Source organism: Molothrus aeneus, chromosome Z (genome assembly GCF_037042795.1).
Source record: "Molothrus aeneus isolate 106 chromosome Z, BPBGC_Maene_1.0, whole genome shotgun sequence".
Taxonomy (NCBI): Eukaryota; Metazoa; Chordata; class Aves; order Passeriformes; family Icteridae; genus Molothrus; species Molothrus aeneus.
In genome coordinates, this window is record NC_089680.1 from 49,839,565 (window position 1) to 49,855,622 (window position 16,058).

General features: G+C 41.8%; 2 protein-coding genes across 11 annotated transcripts in view; both read right to left on the bottom strand.

Moving 5' to 3' along the window:
• NRG1 (neuregulin 1) overlaps positions 1-16,058 on the bottom strand; it is a 283,369-nt gene that overhangs the window by 86,696 nt on the left and 180,615 nt on the right. For 3 of the 10 annotated variants that reach the window (XM_066568739.1, XM_066568736.1, XM_066568735.1), the window contains exons 1-2: positions 14,195-14,265; positions 13,074-13,764 (exon numbers count right to left, since the gene is read on the bottom strand). The exons of 6 other annotated variants lie outside the window; for them this stretch is intronic. In XM_066568739.1, the coding sequence (XP_066424836.1) occupies positions 13,074-13,701 (628 nt within the window). In that variant the 5' untranslated portion in view covers positions 13,702-13,764; positions 14,195-14,265. Of the gene's footprint in view, positions 1-13,073; positions 13,765-14,194; positions 14,269-16,058 lie in introns of those variants that run through there. One more of the 10 variants, XM_066568737.1, reaches the window with a different exon arrangement.
• On the bottom strand, positions 14,153-14,447 carry LOC136568642 (uncharacterized). Its single transcript, XM_066568746.1, has one exon. It carries the CDS (start codon positions 14,312-14,314, stop codon positions 14,153-14,155), a length of 162 nt encoding a protein of 53 aa, XP_066424843.1. The 5' UTR covers positions 14,315-14,447.

The window sequence follows — 16,058 nt, forward strand, 5'->3', positions numbered from 1 at the left end:
GCTAAGAGAAGGATTCCAGAATGGTTTTTACTTTGCGCTGTCTTTATGCACACGCCTGTAAGTATAAGTCTATACTTACTACCCCTTATTTGTGAATTTTTCTTCCTGGATTTTCCTTAGTAGATGCTACCACTTAAAGGGAGCACAACTGCCTCTCGGTCTGGGGGACTTCATTCTTGGTGCTGCTAGAGGTGCTGCCAGAGGTGCTGCCAGACTTTCCTCTGTTGTACAGGGTAAATCACAGAGGCATCTGTAAGAGGGGCTGTTGGCACTCAGAGACTACGAATTCATCCAAGCAAGGCAAAACATTTGTAAACTGTCACCTACAATGTTATTATTGACTGTGCAAAAACTGTCACCTACAATGTTATTATATGCTGTGCAAAATGAGACTGGTGAGTATATTTCCTTAGCTCTCTCCCAGTCTTGTAATGGATATGAAAGTCAGCTGCTCTCAGAACGTGTGTTGAGTGAGTTAAATGGAAGACCATTCTGGTTCTCTCCATTTCATGCTATGCAAACTGGGGTCCCGTCTGATCTTGGAGCACCCTTTGCCAATGCCAGCACTGATATTGCAGAGCTCATGGCTATAATCTTTATACCTGTTAATCTTTATATCAGTCCTATAAAGATTAACAGGGCAAAAAAAGTCATCATTACCCCTGCAGCAACACCATTCTCCACTCGCTTGTCTGGATATTCCCACAAGCGCTGCCCTGACACTTTCAAAGGAGGAGGTGATGTGCCCACACAGCACAGCTTTGTGTAGCCCAGATTAGGAGTATCTCCCTTATCTTTAACCTGAGCAGCCTCCAATCATTTCAGTTCAGCATGCAGCCTAGCTGAAAGGGCTGGCGTGAGCTGCAGTGACATTTCCACCACAGCCACCCTTTTCACATCAGACTGAAGCCCATTAGCTGCTAAACTGGCTACTTCCTGGCGCTCAGCTGAAGGAAGCACTTTGTTGGGAATATAATCAATCTTACCACAAAACTGGCTGGTGCTCTCTCAGGTGATTAAACAGTCACATGAGAGAAAAATGACACAATTCAAGGCTTGCTCTTAACCGAGCTAGGACATGAAAAATGAAAAGTGTCACTATAGTACTTAAACTCCCTTACATCACCACCCCCAAAAAGGAGCCATGAAATGCAGCCCCTCTGAAATGGACACATGCATAATTCAAAACATGAGCTGCCTTAAGGAGCAGAACTCTAGGCCCAAGTCTGCTGAGAATTACAAACAGCACCAGCTTGAGAAGCAATGAGAAGGGCAGATCATTAACAGTGCAAAGAAAATGAAGCACAGGAAAGACTGAGGTTGAGATTACACATCACAATCTGACAATTTTAAAAGCTCTCTTAACAAGTGAACATCCCCAGAAACTCTCATACTTTAAGAAATATCACTAGATTTGTAGCCCTTCTGCTACACAGTCTTCTTATACTTCAGGAATATTCACCCTATGGGTCCTCCATGAGGAAGGAGTATAATGCTTTTTAAATAAGCAGAATTCAGAGCAAATTAAGTGTTAGATTTCAAAGCATCGTTCTAAGGTTTTAAATTATCATCCCAACATTTCTTCTATTTTTACATTTAAGCCAGGAGAGGTCACGCTACAACTGGAAAGGTAGACAGCATTTCCAATCCTGAATTAAACACAAGGTAAAACAAAGGTCAGTGTAGCTGAATTGCCCACTGGTTTTCAGTGAAAATTAGAGTCAGTGTGTAGGTAAAAAGTTGTTTCAAATAATTGTTGTAATCATGAAGAAATCTCCATCAACCCAAAGTTACCAGAGAGAGAGAGATTTGAATTTGCGAAAGTTTTTCTCTTGATGAGATTGGGATATGAAACAGTCACCTTAGGGTAGCAAGTTACCGTGGTACAACTGGTGACATTGCTGTGGTTGATGGGGGTTAGTTAACCCCCAAAGGAAAAATTCCTGCAGTTTAACATGTTTATTCTTAAAAGAACTGTGGTTAATTTCCAGCTTAGAAAATCTATTTTCAGCTCAGTCTTGCATGATGCAGATTTTCCTGCCAGATCTGAACACTCCAGATTTTCTCTTACGTGATCAGGACACAGAAGTCCTGATCAAGTTGTTTGATTTTTCTCTATTGAGTGACATTTTTAAGATCTCCTTTGAGTGGGCAGTACTTACATGACTTGACCAACATTTGCCAATAGTGCTTTTTTCAACTGTGTCTGAGTTTCTGCTAAGTCATCATTTTTGATCAATTATCAGACAAAAAATGCCATTATGTCATCATCATTTGTAAAACAGAATAATGTATGAAAACCAAGATACGAATTAAATGTAAGTTAACATCAGATAGTAATGCTGGTGTACCCATTTGTTAAAAATCAATGTGTATTAGCATGCTGAAAGTATCAGTAACACCCCTGAGAAGACATTACAGATAATCTGCAAAAGCAAAAGCAAAGTATAGCCACATATTATTCTGCAACTTGGGGAAGCCGCTAGATATGTTAAGGACAAATAAATTTAGATTCTTCTTTGAATCCTGGTATATTGACATGCAATGCAATCTGGATCTCAGTCCTGTTCAGGAAACATCAGAATATTTTTCTGCCTTGTTCATCTTCAGCCCCCTCCCCTGCAAGCTTCTGCCCAGCTAAGTGATTTTTGTGAACTGGTACTTTCTCTGATTCACAGCTAGCAAATCTGCTTCCTGGGCTTGTAATAGTTATCTGAATACACTTACAGAACATGTAATTTTAATCCTTCCTCCAAATTTGGGGAAGGAAGAACTACACACATTAAGCAATCTATTACCAACAATTAGGAAAATTACAGGGTTGCTTGAGAAGCTACTTATATGAGAGGCCTCTATTAATCTCTACAGCACAGCAAATTCAAATGCTTGGAGATAGCAAACAACAGAAAGGTTGTTAGCCACATTCTTAAACATTCACACGTTCAAATCCCATTTTGATGGCTTTACTGGCCAGATGCCATTTTATAAGCCAAAAGGAGAATTTTAAGGTGCCTTTCTGTTAACTGATTTTGAAGCAAAAGTCTGTGTCCTAATGCATTCATTGGCCTTTTCATCCAGAAACACAGCCTCTCTTTGCTCACAAAGAGAATGCATTCACAGTTGTATGTCCTAAAAATTATGCAGTTGGAGGAATTTGCAAATATTGTCAGTAATGACATTCAAAATCTATTAACACTATACTAAATCAACACTTCCAAAAATAAGGGTAAGTTGACTAACCTCCATGAGGCAAAGGCTGGAGCACACTGAGGGGTTTTGAACAAAGTGATGGGAGGGAATTCAGTAACAGAGAGATACTCTGCAGTGTCTGCAGCGGAAGCAGAGCAACTCCAGCCATTGGGGTGGCTGGAGAAAGCAGGGCAACTCCTTGGATCTCTCCATCAACAAAAAGTGTGCACTCAGCATGGCCAGATGGCAGGATGATCTGCCCTACAGAGGATCCCTTAGAAATGAAGGATGGACAGGGGAATGATTGCATTCCTAGCTCAGATCCTCAGCAGGGGGAAAAGCTGCTTTGGGATCTGCTGCAAGTTCCATGCAGGCTGTAAATACCTGTGGCACTGGAGAACAGATTCTTCCTGCTTTTATCCAGTGAAGAAAATATCAGACCTTCCCTGGTCTCCTGTGCTTGACAGCTACAATCAATTCTTTGCAGTTTCCTGGCCCTTTCCTGGCTACTTAATTACGTTCTGCTCTTTTAAGTATGAGCTCAAGCTTATCCAAGATCCTGCACCAACACAGCAGGAAGCTTTTTGTCTTGCTTTTGATCCTGTACTCCTTAACTCCTAAAACCATAACAACATATTCAGTGGTTGGTTCCCTGATCAACTCAGGCTAGTAAATAAATGATCATTCTTCCATTCCCCTATTCTTGTCCCTCTCACCCTGACACACTTTATTTCCCTTGCTAAGGAATTTTTACTGTCACACTGCTAACTGTCCTGCTGAACCCACCCACAACCCAAGAAAACCTATTTTGAAAATATAAAAATGTCTTAAAAATCCCAGATATCTTGACATTATTAGCCGTTGTGACTTTCTTGGTCTATGATCATGCCCCATTATTCTCATGTCTTGTTACTATAAAAGATGCTCAGGCATAATGAAACCCTATCAGGATAAGTCCATTCAGCATATCCACTGTAGGACAGAAAGGAAAAAGAATTCATAGGCAAAGTATCTTTAAGCTGGGAAGACAGGAGTAAGGACCAAAATCCTCCATCCCACTAATTCATGCACTAGGACAGTTTCCACTTTTGGAAGGAAGAACTGAATGTTGGAGAATTTGAGATAATAAACTGAATGAAGGGCAAAGTAATGAATAATAAGCTGAATGAAGGGAAAAGTGATGAAATGGTCCTTGAGCCAACAGTGGGAGAAGTATCAGTGGGGCATAGAGGGAGAAATCTTTGAAAGCATGAGCAGAAGTCAAGTGTACAGGGGAACTCTGCACAGTTCAAATTATTGAGCTGGCCTCCTGTTTACCCAAAGAGACTTGCTGAAGGCATCATTTGGAGTAGGACAGAATCAGATGTGGAATGAGGGAGCTGAAACTCCTCCTAAAATGCACACAGCATTGCTACAGCTGGGCAATATTTGTCTTTTCTTCCCTTGACTGGCCCTTAGAATTATTATTCCAGTGAGAAGCAGTGTGCAGCCCTGGGAATTAAAGAAGCAGGTTGGTGAGGGTCCTTGCATGTGTGAGTCATTGGTCTTCTGCTCTGACTGGACTACTGATTTACTGCTTAAAATATTAAAAAGCCACTGATGATACTTTATACATTTTGAGTACTTCTAAACAGTGATCAAGGCAATGAGCAGGTTTTGTTGTCTTTTGCTGGGATTTTGCACTAGTCCATGTCTAAGTACCATCAAAATTATGTCTCTATTTATCTGAAAAATAAGAAAATGTGAAGAGTGATGAAATAATTCATGGACTGAAAACAACTTCCTTCATGGGAAGAATCATAGAGTTCAGCCTACCTACCCTGTCAAAAAGGCTTACTAATGTTGAGCTGATTACAGTGTATATGGATCTTCATGAGTGGGGAACACATGGCAGGAAGGAGTAAAAGGTGTAAATGAACGAGTGGCCAGAATACAAACAAGTATTTTCAAAGTCAAAGTAGGTGGTTTTATCTAAAAAAGATGCTAGAAAAAGGGAAAAGGCAGACAACGTCTTGCCCTCAGGTTTCACACCAAAACTGGAAGACCCCTTAGTAGGGATGACACTGTGTCATGTGCATTCCAGTGCTCTTACAGGTCTTACAGGGCTACAGATCTGAGAACCTTTATACCAGTGAAAATTCAGGCCATTTAATTCTAGCTGAAATACTAAATTAATTATCCAGATTAATTTAATATAGAGAAAAGCCCAAGTTTCTCTTCTCAAGAAGCTGTTCCAGTAGCCTTACACCTGCTTCCACTTACCTCCTTAGACGATTTAAGTAATCTTTTATGACCTCAGAGATATTTCATTTTATTTAAATATGAGAGAAGCTTTTGAATGAGCTTGATACTCTTTTTTTCTACTTTGATCTGTCTAATCACATGAATTAATTGACTGTTAAAAATTGTAAAAATTCATCTTTCAGGAATTCCATACAAATACTGAACAATGTCACAAATCATGCTTAAGATCACAGCTTCATATACTTCCCCCAGTGCCATGTGACTACCAACCCAGTATTGATTTCCTTTCATCTCAAAAACTGAGACAATATTCATTGCCAAAATAAAAAGCTGTGTGAGTTATGAGAATGCACCGGCAGCAAGTTCCAGGATGAAGCAGAGATATAAAAAAGTGGGGGAGGGGGTAGGGAAAGCATATGTGAAAAAGCTGAATTTACTCTTGTGAGAAGATATACATTGAAATAAGGCTTTTGTAGCTAAACAGTACAGGACCAAATGTAACAGATGGATGCTGCAATACTACTGATCTTGTCCAGAGCTGAACAGACCTTGCCTCTGGTTTACCTTAGGGAAGCCTTTAGTGATGGCCAGCCATGTCCCACTGGATTTGTTCCCGCACATTCTCCCTCAGCTAAAACCTTTTCTTTTGTCTCAGTGACTAAGACTTTAATGTGAATGGGGGAGAAAGATGAGACAGGTCAGGGTGTAAATAAGCAGAGTTCATATTACCTCAAAATAATGCATTTCTCCCTTGCTGCTCCCTAAATGCCAAACAGTGGTCATGCTCCAGCTCCTGAGTTTCATGTGTACCTCCCACTGTGTCTGGTACTTCACAAAATGTTTTAAAGTGAAGGATCAAGATGAGATTCACAGTGCTCACTCTCCAGGAAAGTGGCTGCCTTTCAGTATAAACTGTAAAGATAGCCAGTGTGCCTAATATAAAACCGTCCACAAAGGACAGGGCCTGCTCCTCTTTGTGGTCTGCCTGGGGAACAAGAAGGCAGAAGCCTTTGGCAGAAGATACTCTAAACCCATCTATCCAGCTCCAAAGTACACACCATGATTCAGTCCTTAATTTTATGTGACTTGAACATGACCTGAAGCGCCAAGATTTTTGTTGCCGCCGAACTTAGTAATGTGTAACAATAACCCAGCTTTGAGTCCAAACAGATCTGAATCCCTCAAAGAAAACAAATCTCTTCCCTTAGTCAGAAAAAGCCCTTTCTCCTAATTCCAGCCCATCCAAGGTGAAACAGTCCTTTTCTTTTCAAAATTCTTTTATCACCTGCTATGGCATTTTTTTGGTCTGTCTCCCCTTTCCTGAAAGAGACAGCGCAATCTCTGCCCAGGTACTGTCTGCAGCAGATTGGCATCACATGTGCTCCCCCTGAACCAGCTGCCTCATTGCATTGCTATTGATTCTGAGTTGGATTTCTGCAGCAAATCTATTGCACTTCCATTAGCAAGACTGCAAATGATGAAAAGGCTCATTTATATCATCCCAGCTCTGCACCACAATTAACCTGCTACTTAGCCTCCAGCAAGCCAAATTGTGCTTTCTCATCTGATGCAGAGAAAGTTCCCCAAGGTTTCTCTGTAACCAGAAGTTAGGCACAGCAAATCTGAGGTAGGCTGCTGTGTGCTTTATTTGCAGTGCATTAACAGGAAATCAAACAGTGTAAAAAATACAACAGATAAAGAAAGAGGATAATTTTAGTCCTCTGCAGTGAAAATCCAATCCTGAATTTTGTAATTACATAAATTATTAATCTGTTTTCCTTAGAACTTTTGATGCAGAACAGTTGCAGATGTCATTTTAAAATAAAGAAATAATGGCCATATACTTTGCATATTTACTGTATTCTCTATACTCACATATCCATCTGTATATAAATGAGGAGGGAGAACATGCAAAAGGCTCCATGCAGAACACATACATTACTTACTCTCAGGGAAGTTTCAAAGCAAAATGAAGCTTTAAAAAACAAATACAAATGCAGACTACTGTTTTGTACTGAGAAATTCAGACTGTTATTAAGAAGAAAACACCCCAAGAAATGCTGCTTTTTCTCCACCATGTTCTGTGCACAATGAGTGGTTCATGAAAGGAAAACCACACCCATGAGGAAAATTTAAAAGCCATGAATTTGGGGTGCTTGTCCATGAGAAAGAAACACAAGACCAATCCGTATAGTTTGCTACATGTTAAACAGAAGAACTGTTTCCATGCAATCAATGAAAGCTAAAAAGGGGGGTGGTAGAGATACTGAAAGAAACAAAACAATAAATTTGTCTGAGCAAACTGTGCTTGCTAAGGACATTTTAAAGACAGTGTGAGCTAACTGGACTGGGGAGGGGAAGTCTCAATTATTGCTTTGCAAGGCTTAATGGACCTGAACTCCCTAAAAATTGCTCCATCTTATGCATCTCACCCCATCAGTCCCCATGAGTGCTCCTGTCACAAGTATATACCTCTAGGAGCCATCATGACCTTTAGAACAGCAGAGCAATACAGACTGGCTGGCTCAGTACAGTGGCACTTGCTTTATTGCTGCTTGTTAATGGAGGCCTGGTTGTGTCTCCTGGGCCTACTGAGATCAGCATCCCTTTACTACGCTCCTGAGTTAGGCTCAAAACTTGTCTGGCATCTTAATCATGATTAACTGTAAATTCCCTGTGACAAGATGTTGTTAATCCACAAGACACATAAAGAAAAGTCATGGCTTTCAAAATTACTCCTCATATTGTGTAGTAGATATTTAACTTAGAAACTGAACTGCAAGGGTAGTCTCCCTGTAGACCCATGGGGAAAGAGAGTGACTCCTGTTAAAGAGTCACTCTGGGAATTGTCTAGGGGAAGTCCCTCCCTTTATGCTGGATATATAGCTGAAGGCTAGCTAGCTTCCTAATGCAGGCACTTAAGTCAAGTATCTGAAGCTAATCAAATCCAGTACTGTGTCAGAAATGGACCAGCATGTGCTCTAAGTTCCTGCATCTTCAAGTTTTAGGAAAAAACAATCTCTCCCGTGGCACTGCCCTGCAGAGCAACAGTGAGCACAGAAAAGGCTAAAGTAGAGCCTGTGCTGTATCATGTCCTCTCCCCTCCCCTGAGTACAGCCCCCTGCAGCTCTCTGAGACATCCCAGACCTTGACACGTTCAGAGATCGCCAGGCATGGACTCAATCCTATGGTGTTGTGATGGGGATTTGAAATATAGAGCATGGGTGGTCAGATTTAGTCTTTCAAGAATAAGAACAAACATTGCATGAAGATTCTGTGAACAAACCCTCTGTCCTTAAATTGAAGTTAGAGGGCTGCAGCATTTCTAAGTGGAGGGAGAGGCTCCCTCTAGCCTGCTATCAAGCTAAAGTACAGACCTTCCCAAATTACTGTGAATAGGAGAAATGACATCAAATGCAGAGCTGAGAAAGAATGAGTGGAAGTGAAAGAGGCAGGGAAAAAATGTAAGGAATATTTACGGTATGATACAAAGTACAGTACAATTTTTATTCAATTTTCCCCATCTCTAGCTCTAAAAGGACACAAGAAATTTAGCGATTGTGCCTCAACTTAAGACTAGTCTCGCTTCTTTTATTACACTATGCCTTTATCAATACAGAAATATTCCTTTCCTTTGACTTACCTCTTGTATGTTAATATTATTTTTCCCTTGCTGAAAGAGAAAGGAAAGGTGAATGCTTTAAAGCATTGCCATAATTAGGGAGCTTGTTTGTCGAATTAGAAGGCGAGCTGAGACTACTTCCCAGGTAAACAGCCACTACCAGGCTTCAGAAGCAATCGTTTAACGTTTTTCCACTTAGGATGAGAAAGCAACCTCCTTTGCTAATAATGACCCAGCACACCTGAAGTGGAAGCAGAAATCAGAAACACTGGAAGAGAGCTGTCCCTCGAGTAGTCAGAGGTATTTGACAGTAATGTAGAACTCTTTTTCCACTTTGCCACATTCTGTAGGCGAGGCCCAGCAAAAGTGAGAAAAGAAGGAATACTGCCTGCCTCCCAAGGGACATGCGCAGGTCCAGTGCTGTAAGGAGATGAAGACACACCTGTTGATTGTCTGCTGGCCACCAGCATGGCATGTGTGTAGCTGGCACATCAGCGCATGGTACCTGAGCTGGCCAGGGAAGCCAGAAGTGAAATGGGTGCAGGGGCTGCATGGATGTGCCACCAGGCATGTGCATCCTCTGGGCCCTGCTCTCTGATGGTCCTCAAGCTCTGCTCTCAGGGAAACCCACTCCAGAAAACTCATGCTGTGGTCTGTCTCCTGCCCTGTCTCTTGTGTGCCCTGTGGCACCTGACCAAGCTATAAGAGTTGTGGTCCCAAAGCCAAGGCCTGCTTGGCCTGCCAGGGCCTACAGTGCCTCTGCTCGGGGGCAGAACCAAAGCCCAGGAGTGCTGCACTGTTTTTGGCAGAGCTGTCACCCCAGAAAGGAAGCTCTGCACAGGCCTTTCTGGGAGTTTTGTGTGGACTTAAATGGAAAGAGGAGGCTGTTGGAAGATCTTTAAAGAGCGGAATGGTTGGTTTGCAGATATATATAAAAGCTATTGTTACAGAAACACATTTTTTTCAGTACTACAGAACTGAATCTCTAACCAGCCTGGATAAAGGCTGGAATTGTGTTTGAAGGTGATAGTGTTAGAAGAAGTGAAATTTAGCTCCTGAACTGAGTTAGCATTTTTACAATCTTCATGTCTTCTCAGAGGGAGGGAGATTGTAGGTTAGGGTGTATTATTATATCCTGCTTGTAATAATATCTTCTCTGGCGTAATTATGCTAAGATTGACAATCTCCCTAAATATGGGAATGCTTTAAAACATTCATCTTTCCTTTCTCTTTCAGCAAAGAAAAAATTATATTAAAATACAAAAGGTAAGATAAATGGAAAGAAATATTTTTCTGTTGATAAAGGGCAAAGAATAACCAAAGGAACAAGACCAGTCTTGAATCTAATACACCAGACACAATTATCAGGATTGTCTCTCTTCTGCTTTCTCTTTCAGGCTCCAGGAGAAAGAAGAATCAATTAGCCCTCTGCAGACTATGACCTTGAAGGATACAGCTTTAAGGGGAATATGCTGAGTAAGACAGAAAAGAGAGGAGAAGAGAAAAAGATTTGGAAACTCATGGAGAGGATAGGTTCAGAAACAGTACATCAAGCACAGAAGATGAAATGTGCTTTTTTTTTTTTTATTTCTGCACTGGAAAAAAAATTCAGCATATAAAGGACTTTCTGGGAACATATTACCTCACTCTGCCTGAAAAGAAAAAAAGGACACTGAAAGGCAAAAGAAGGGACAATCCAATTTGCAGATGCTACTTTTCAAGCCATGTCACTGAAAATTTTATAGCTGTCAAAGGCATTAAAAAAAAGTTAGCACTGATGCAATCTGTCAACCTCTTCAACAAATCTTGCTCTACATAAAACACAATGATGTGTTTGAAATGCAGCTGTTTCAAAAACCCCAAGACAGTGCTTTAAGAGCCATCCAAAAAAGTTCTTTTCATGCCTCTTGGAATTCTTAGGCAGACCTTCTGCCGTGTATTTTTCCAGCTAGATTTTCTGATTTTTCTTTGCAGATAATCAGAGATGCTTGCCACAGTCAGAATTATGTACCACAGTTAGAATAAATTCTGTCTATGCAACATTCTCCCCTAGAGCAAACCAAACTTGATCTGCTACCAGTTGTCCCTCTCCTTTCAGTCTGTAGCTATGGAACTCCACAATGCCTTAAAAAAAACCTCAAACCCCAAAAACTCCTACACACACAAAACCCCCAAATAAAAATCAAAAAAACCCCTCTCAACCTAATCACCAAACTTCTGGACCACAATTTATTTCCCAGATGTAAGCAGCTCTGAATGCAGATAATGGCTGTTTGTCAGTGACAACTCCAAAGAATCTTTTCTGAGCCCCTCTGCCCTTTCCTTTACTTCAGAGATGAAGTTAGCATGTTTTTGAAAAAGGTTTGCCACATACGTAGAAATTAAGTGGGATTCTTGAGGCAATTATGACTGAATAGTGGTGTCTGGTCACTTTATGAAGCAAAATGTGTTAAAAAGTCATATATTTAATGTCAGAATGTTTGCACTACAAAAAAGATTTTATGCATCAGCAACATTTAAAAGAAAGCTCACTTAGTATAGTTCTATTTAATTGCAAAGGTGGTTAATTCAAGTAATACCACAGGCAAAGCCCCCTGTCATTTAATGGTACAGCAGTATTTCTCTATTAGACTGTTTTCATCTGACAAATTACTTTTGATCTGATGGATGGCTGCCACCCATTATCTAAGCAAGAGGCAGCAGGGTTTCTACAGGAATACTCAGAACTTTCTTTCACTCATTCTGGAACTGCTGTTCAAGATTGACTCTAAGCTGAAAGCACCTCCTCTGAAATCACTGTAATTATGCTCATTTTCACTGGCAAGGGGGTTGGCCTAAAATGTTAGATTTAATCTAAACACCACATATCTATACTAAGTTCAGTCCCAGTCGGGCTAAACTTAGAAGTGAACTTCTGGTGACTTCAGAGCCCCAGGGTGAGGTCCAGAATGTGCCATCTTCAATGTGCCAGCCTGCGGCATTACAGGGAAGGCATGAGGGAGAATAAATGACATGGGGTCCTGCAAGGAAATTTGTGAGGAATGCAATTTTTCACTCTGATCACTGCAGCTTTCCACAGGGAGCCCCAGCCCTGTGCTCTCAGCAGAAGAGTGTGCTGTCTTCTTTATTACTAGAGTTACACAGCTTTACACAGCTCAGGAATTGCTGGCTTGGTTTGATTTGAATTTGGTGGGTTAAAATCATGAATGTCAAAGAAATGACACTTCAGCAATGCAGTATTTTGATGCTTTATGATTACTAAGAAAATAATATAGATACCTTTTTTTGTTTGTTTTTATGATGAGCAAAGATTAATTTAGAAATTGACTCTTCTCACATCGGCAAGAATGCTTTCCTGAAATGCCCCACAAAAGGGAGTAAGGCAATATATGAGAAACAAGTTAAACAAGAAGCAGCTCCTAGAGATAGGGGAAGACACAGAGAAATGTATGCTTTGCTCTTAAGAGAAAGGGAAAAATCATAAGCTAGATGCTAAATTAATAGTTCCCAGTTTCTAACTGCTTCAAATCTGCTGTTGCTTTTTCTCACTGTTCTGAGAGTTTCATGAGGATGATAGGGATATTTGGCAGCCACAGACTTCAGGAAGGATGTATCAGAAATGCTCTGCAGGCAAGGCAAAGAACACACATGGAAGATCCAGCACACGAGACAAAGCCAATTTATAAGGAAAATACACTATGTGGAATAGCTATCAGATAAACGCTTGAAGAAATCGTGTACTTCCCTGCAAGCGGATGGAGAGAAAAAGGTGGTACTAGCCCTTTACAGACATCCCAGATGAAGTCCTGCCCACCTCAGAATTAAGTTCTGAGGATTCTAGATGCTGTTCTCAGAAGGCAACCCATGCTATACCTTTCTTAACATGCTTAAGCTTCACAAGTCAATCACAGGCCCTCCTTGTAGACAGTCACAGAACAGTTAAGCGCCTTTTTTTTTTTTTTTTTTTTTTAATGTGAAAGGTAAAAAAAACCCAAAGAAACACATAGCTTTTACTTACAAAGTTTTGGAGTAGTTTGGAGATTGGTTTCTGTTGCTTGTGCCTGAGATGCTGTGGTAGGCTCCAGGGCGGGTGGTGACAGCGAAGGTGCGGCAGAGGACAACAACCCAACATCTAGGATGCGGTTATATAGAGAAGGCTGGAGGAACGGTTTGGAGGGTACAAGTGAGCTGTCACTGTGCACTGTCACTTCAGCCTCGCTCTTGGGGCTAGGTACGAGGAAGGGTGAGGCATACACCTCCGAAGGCACCCAGGCAGACAGAGCTGTAGGATCCACAGCACTCTTTGGGTCTTGTCCTATCCTCCCAGGGTCAAGGTGGGTAGGAGAGTCATACTCAAAAATCTTGTCCACAAAGACCCACTTGAGACCAGCAATGCAGAGGCAAAGGCTAAGCAGGCAAGCCAAGATAGGGGCGATGCAGATCTTTTCAGAGTTGAGGCAGCCCTTCAGTCGCTCTGCCTCCAGGCACACACAGCAGGTTGCGGCAAGGCCTGCTATCCCCTGGACCCTCCTGTCCTCTCTTTGGGTCCCCGGCATGTTCTCCTCATCCGGGAGCCCGTTGAGGGACGCATCAGGGCTCAGCTGAGCTGAGGGGCTGGGGAAAGTGTCGGCAGCTACTTCAGACATGTTTAAGCATCAGCTCTCAAACAGCTCACCTCCAAAAGGCCTTAACTCTATCACAGTCCATTACTGTGAGACACAGACAAAAAGAGATGGTAGTAATAGTCACAGTGCTCCGCAAAAATCACAGAGTGGGAGTCAATAAAAGGTCGAAGCTCAGCAACATCATCCAAACTGAGAGAGGAGTAATGCACAGGAAAAATTAGATCCCCCCCAGTCCCTGTGCCCCCAAGCCCTCTGTCACTGTCTCTGCTTCTCTGAACTGAGAATAGCTTTGCAATTACTGAGCTCCTGTTTGCTAGACACTTTTATAATTCCTTAAATGCCTCTCAAGCAATTCCAGCTCTTCTGCAGGGGGAAGAAACATTCCCCCAAAAGCAAGCACAACAAAACAAAATAGGGATAAGGAGGGTTCATGAGATAAAGAAAACCACAAACACTGAACAAACTGACCAGATTAAGTAAACCAGTAGCCCAGAGCGAAAGGCAAGACTCTCACCTTGAGCATCTGAGGCTGGTATCTGCTCAGACGAGGAAAACAATTGTCATGCGGTAGAAGGAGCAAAAGCAAAATCTCTAACAACAGCGGCAACGGCAGAAGTGACAGTAGAAGCAGCATCCTGTCGTGTTACAGCGGCGGCTGAAAGAGGCTGAATCATTACAGAGCAGCAGGTGCTCGCTGTCTGAGCATCACTGCAAACAATATCATTACAGAGAGGTTTGAAAGCAAGAGCGATGCCAAGACGGTGGTAACTCCCTTTATCTCCCCTCCCTCTTTGTCCTCCTTGAGCGCTCATTCACTTTCCTCCGTTCCCCCCCCCGCCCGCCCCGCTCCCCCAGCCCCCTCGCAGCCTGTTTCCCTGATGTACAGACTCGCTCCTTCCTCCCCTACCCCACCCCCCGCACTCTGCAGGGCTGCTCTGAGTGAAATCAGTACACCCAGCAACGCAGGACTGTCAGTGACTTCCTATTTTATCCAATTAGGAGGAATAAAGGCCATCAAATCAAAGGGAGGGAGCGGACAGGAGTTGCTCACCCACCCACTCCCTCTCTCCAGGCAAAGCGTGGTCAGAGGCAGCAGCGGCCATCCATGGCAAAGTCCTCCAGCAAGGACTGGGTGTCGGTTGGAGCTCTTTGGGTTGGACTGGGCTTGCTTAGGCTGATATTCGATCTCTCCCAGGGGGAAGACCTCTTTCCAGAAGCAGTTTCTCCCTGCCTAACACCTAGAGACAGCTTTTCTTTCCAAGCTCCTGAGTAAGTTTTATTTCCTAGGAATAAGGCTGGAATGTATCTTAGATCAAGCAGAGGAAATAAAAAACCCCAAGCCATTCCCATCTCTGATAAATTTCATTCAAGCTATTGCAAAGAGGTTTGCTTTTTTTAAAATTCCATTTTCCAACCTCCTTTCCAGACCCTTCTCCAAACACAAAAAGCCCCAGACTTCACACTAAAATCAGTTCCTGAATGCACTTTTCAAGAGCTCACATATTGCCAGAATAGATCCTCACTCACCTTAGACTAAAAAAAAAAATTAAAAAAATAAACTCTTTTATTATTTATCATTATTATTAATTAAAGGCTTACACTTCGTTAAATTTGGCTGCCATTTCTCACTGTCACTAATATGTAGCACTACCATTGCCACCAATGCAGTATAATACAGGGGTAAATCAACAGTCCAGTTAACATAATGAAAGTAAGACTAGAATCAGATCTATTTCCAGTCTCTTTTGTCTCTTACAGAAAAATACACCTGTGCAACAATAAAGATGTGTATGAAAGGCAAGGCACTTATAATACAATTTCCAGGTCCTTGAACTTAATGAAAGATTTGCATTGAAGTTTTGCTGGTGAGAATCCCCCTTTCTCCATAGTATGAATGGCTGCAGGATGCATAAGGAGACAAAGAATCAAGTGCTAAAAATTGCTCTGAACTAATTTTTGTTGGTGTCTTGTTTAGGCACATGAAAGGTAAATTCCTTTGTAGTTATCTATTTTTGGTAGTGTCAAAAGAGGCATCTGATTCTATCCATGTTCTCTTTCTGCCTCCAACTCTACTCCCATCTCACCCCTCCTTCCATGGGAACATTAGTAACATTCACATGGAAAAGATTTATCAAAATCTGAATGAATCCCATAGTGTTTTTACGGACCGTCATGTCAAGGACTAATTGATGGATGTCTGATCACAAAGCTTCCTGTGAGGTGGCTGTAGCCCACTGAAGTAATCACAATGCTACTACAATCAAGTGCTTGGAGCATTTACCTTAAAGTACAGCTAGTGATAACACTCTCTGAAGGAATGTAAAAAGATAAATCATCTTACAATCTAGCCTACATTACCACTGAAGTGTCTGGTCCTT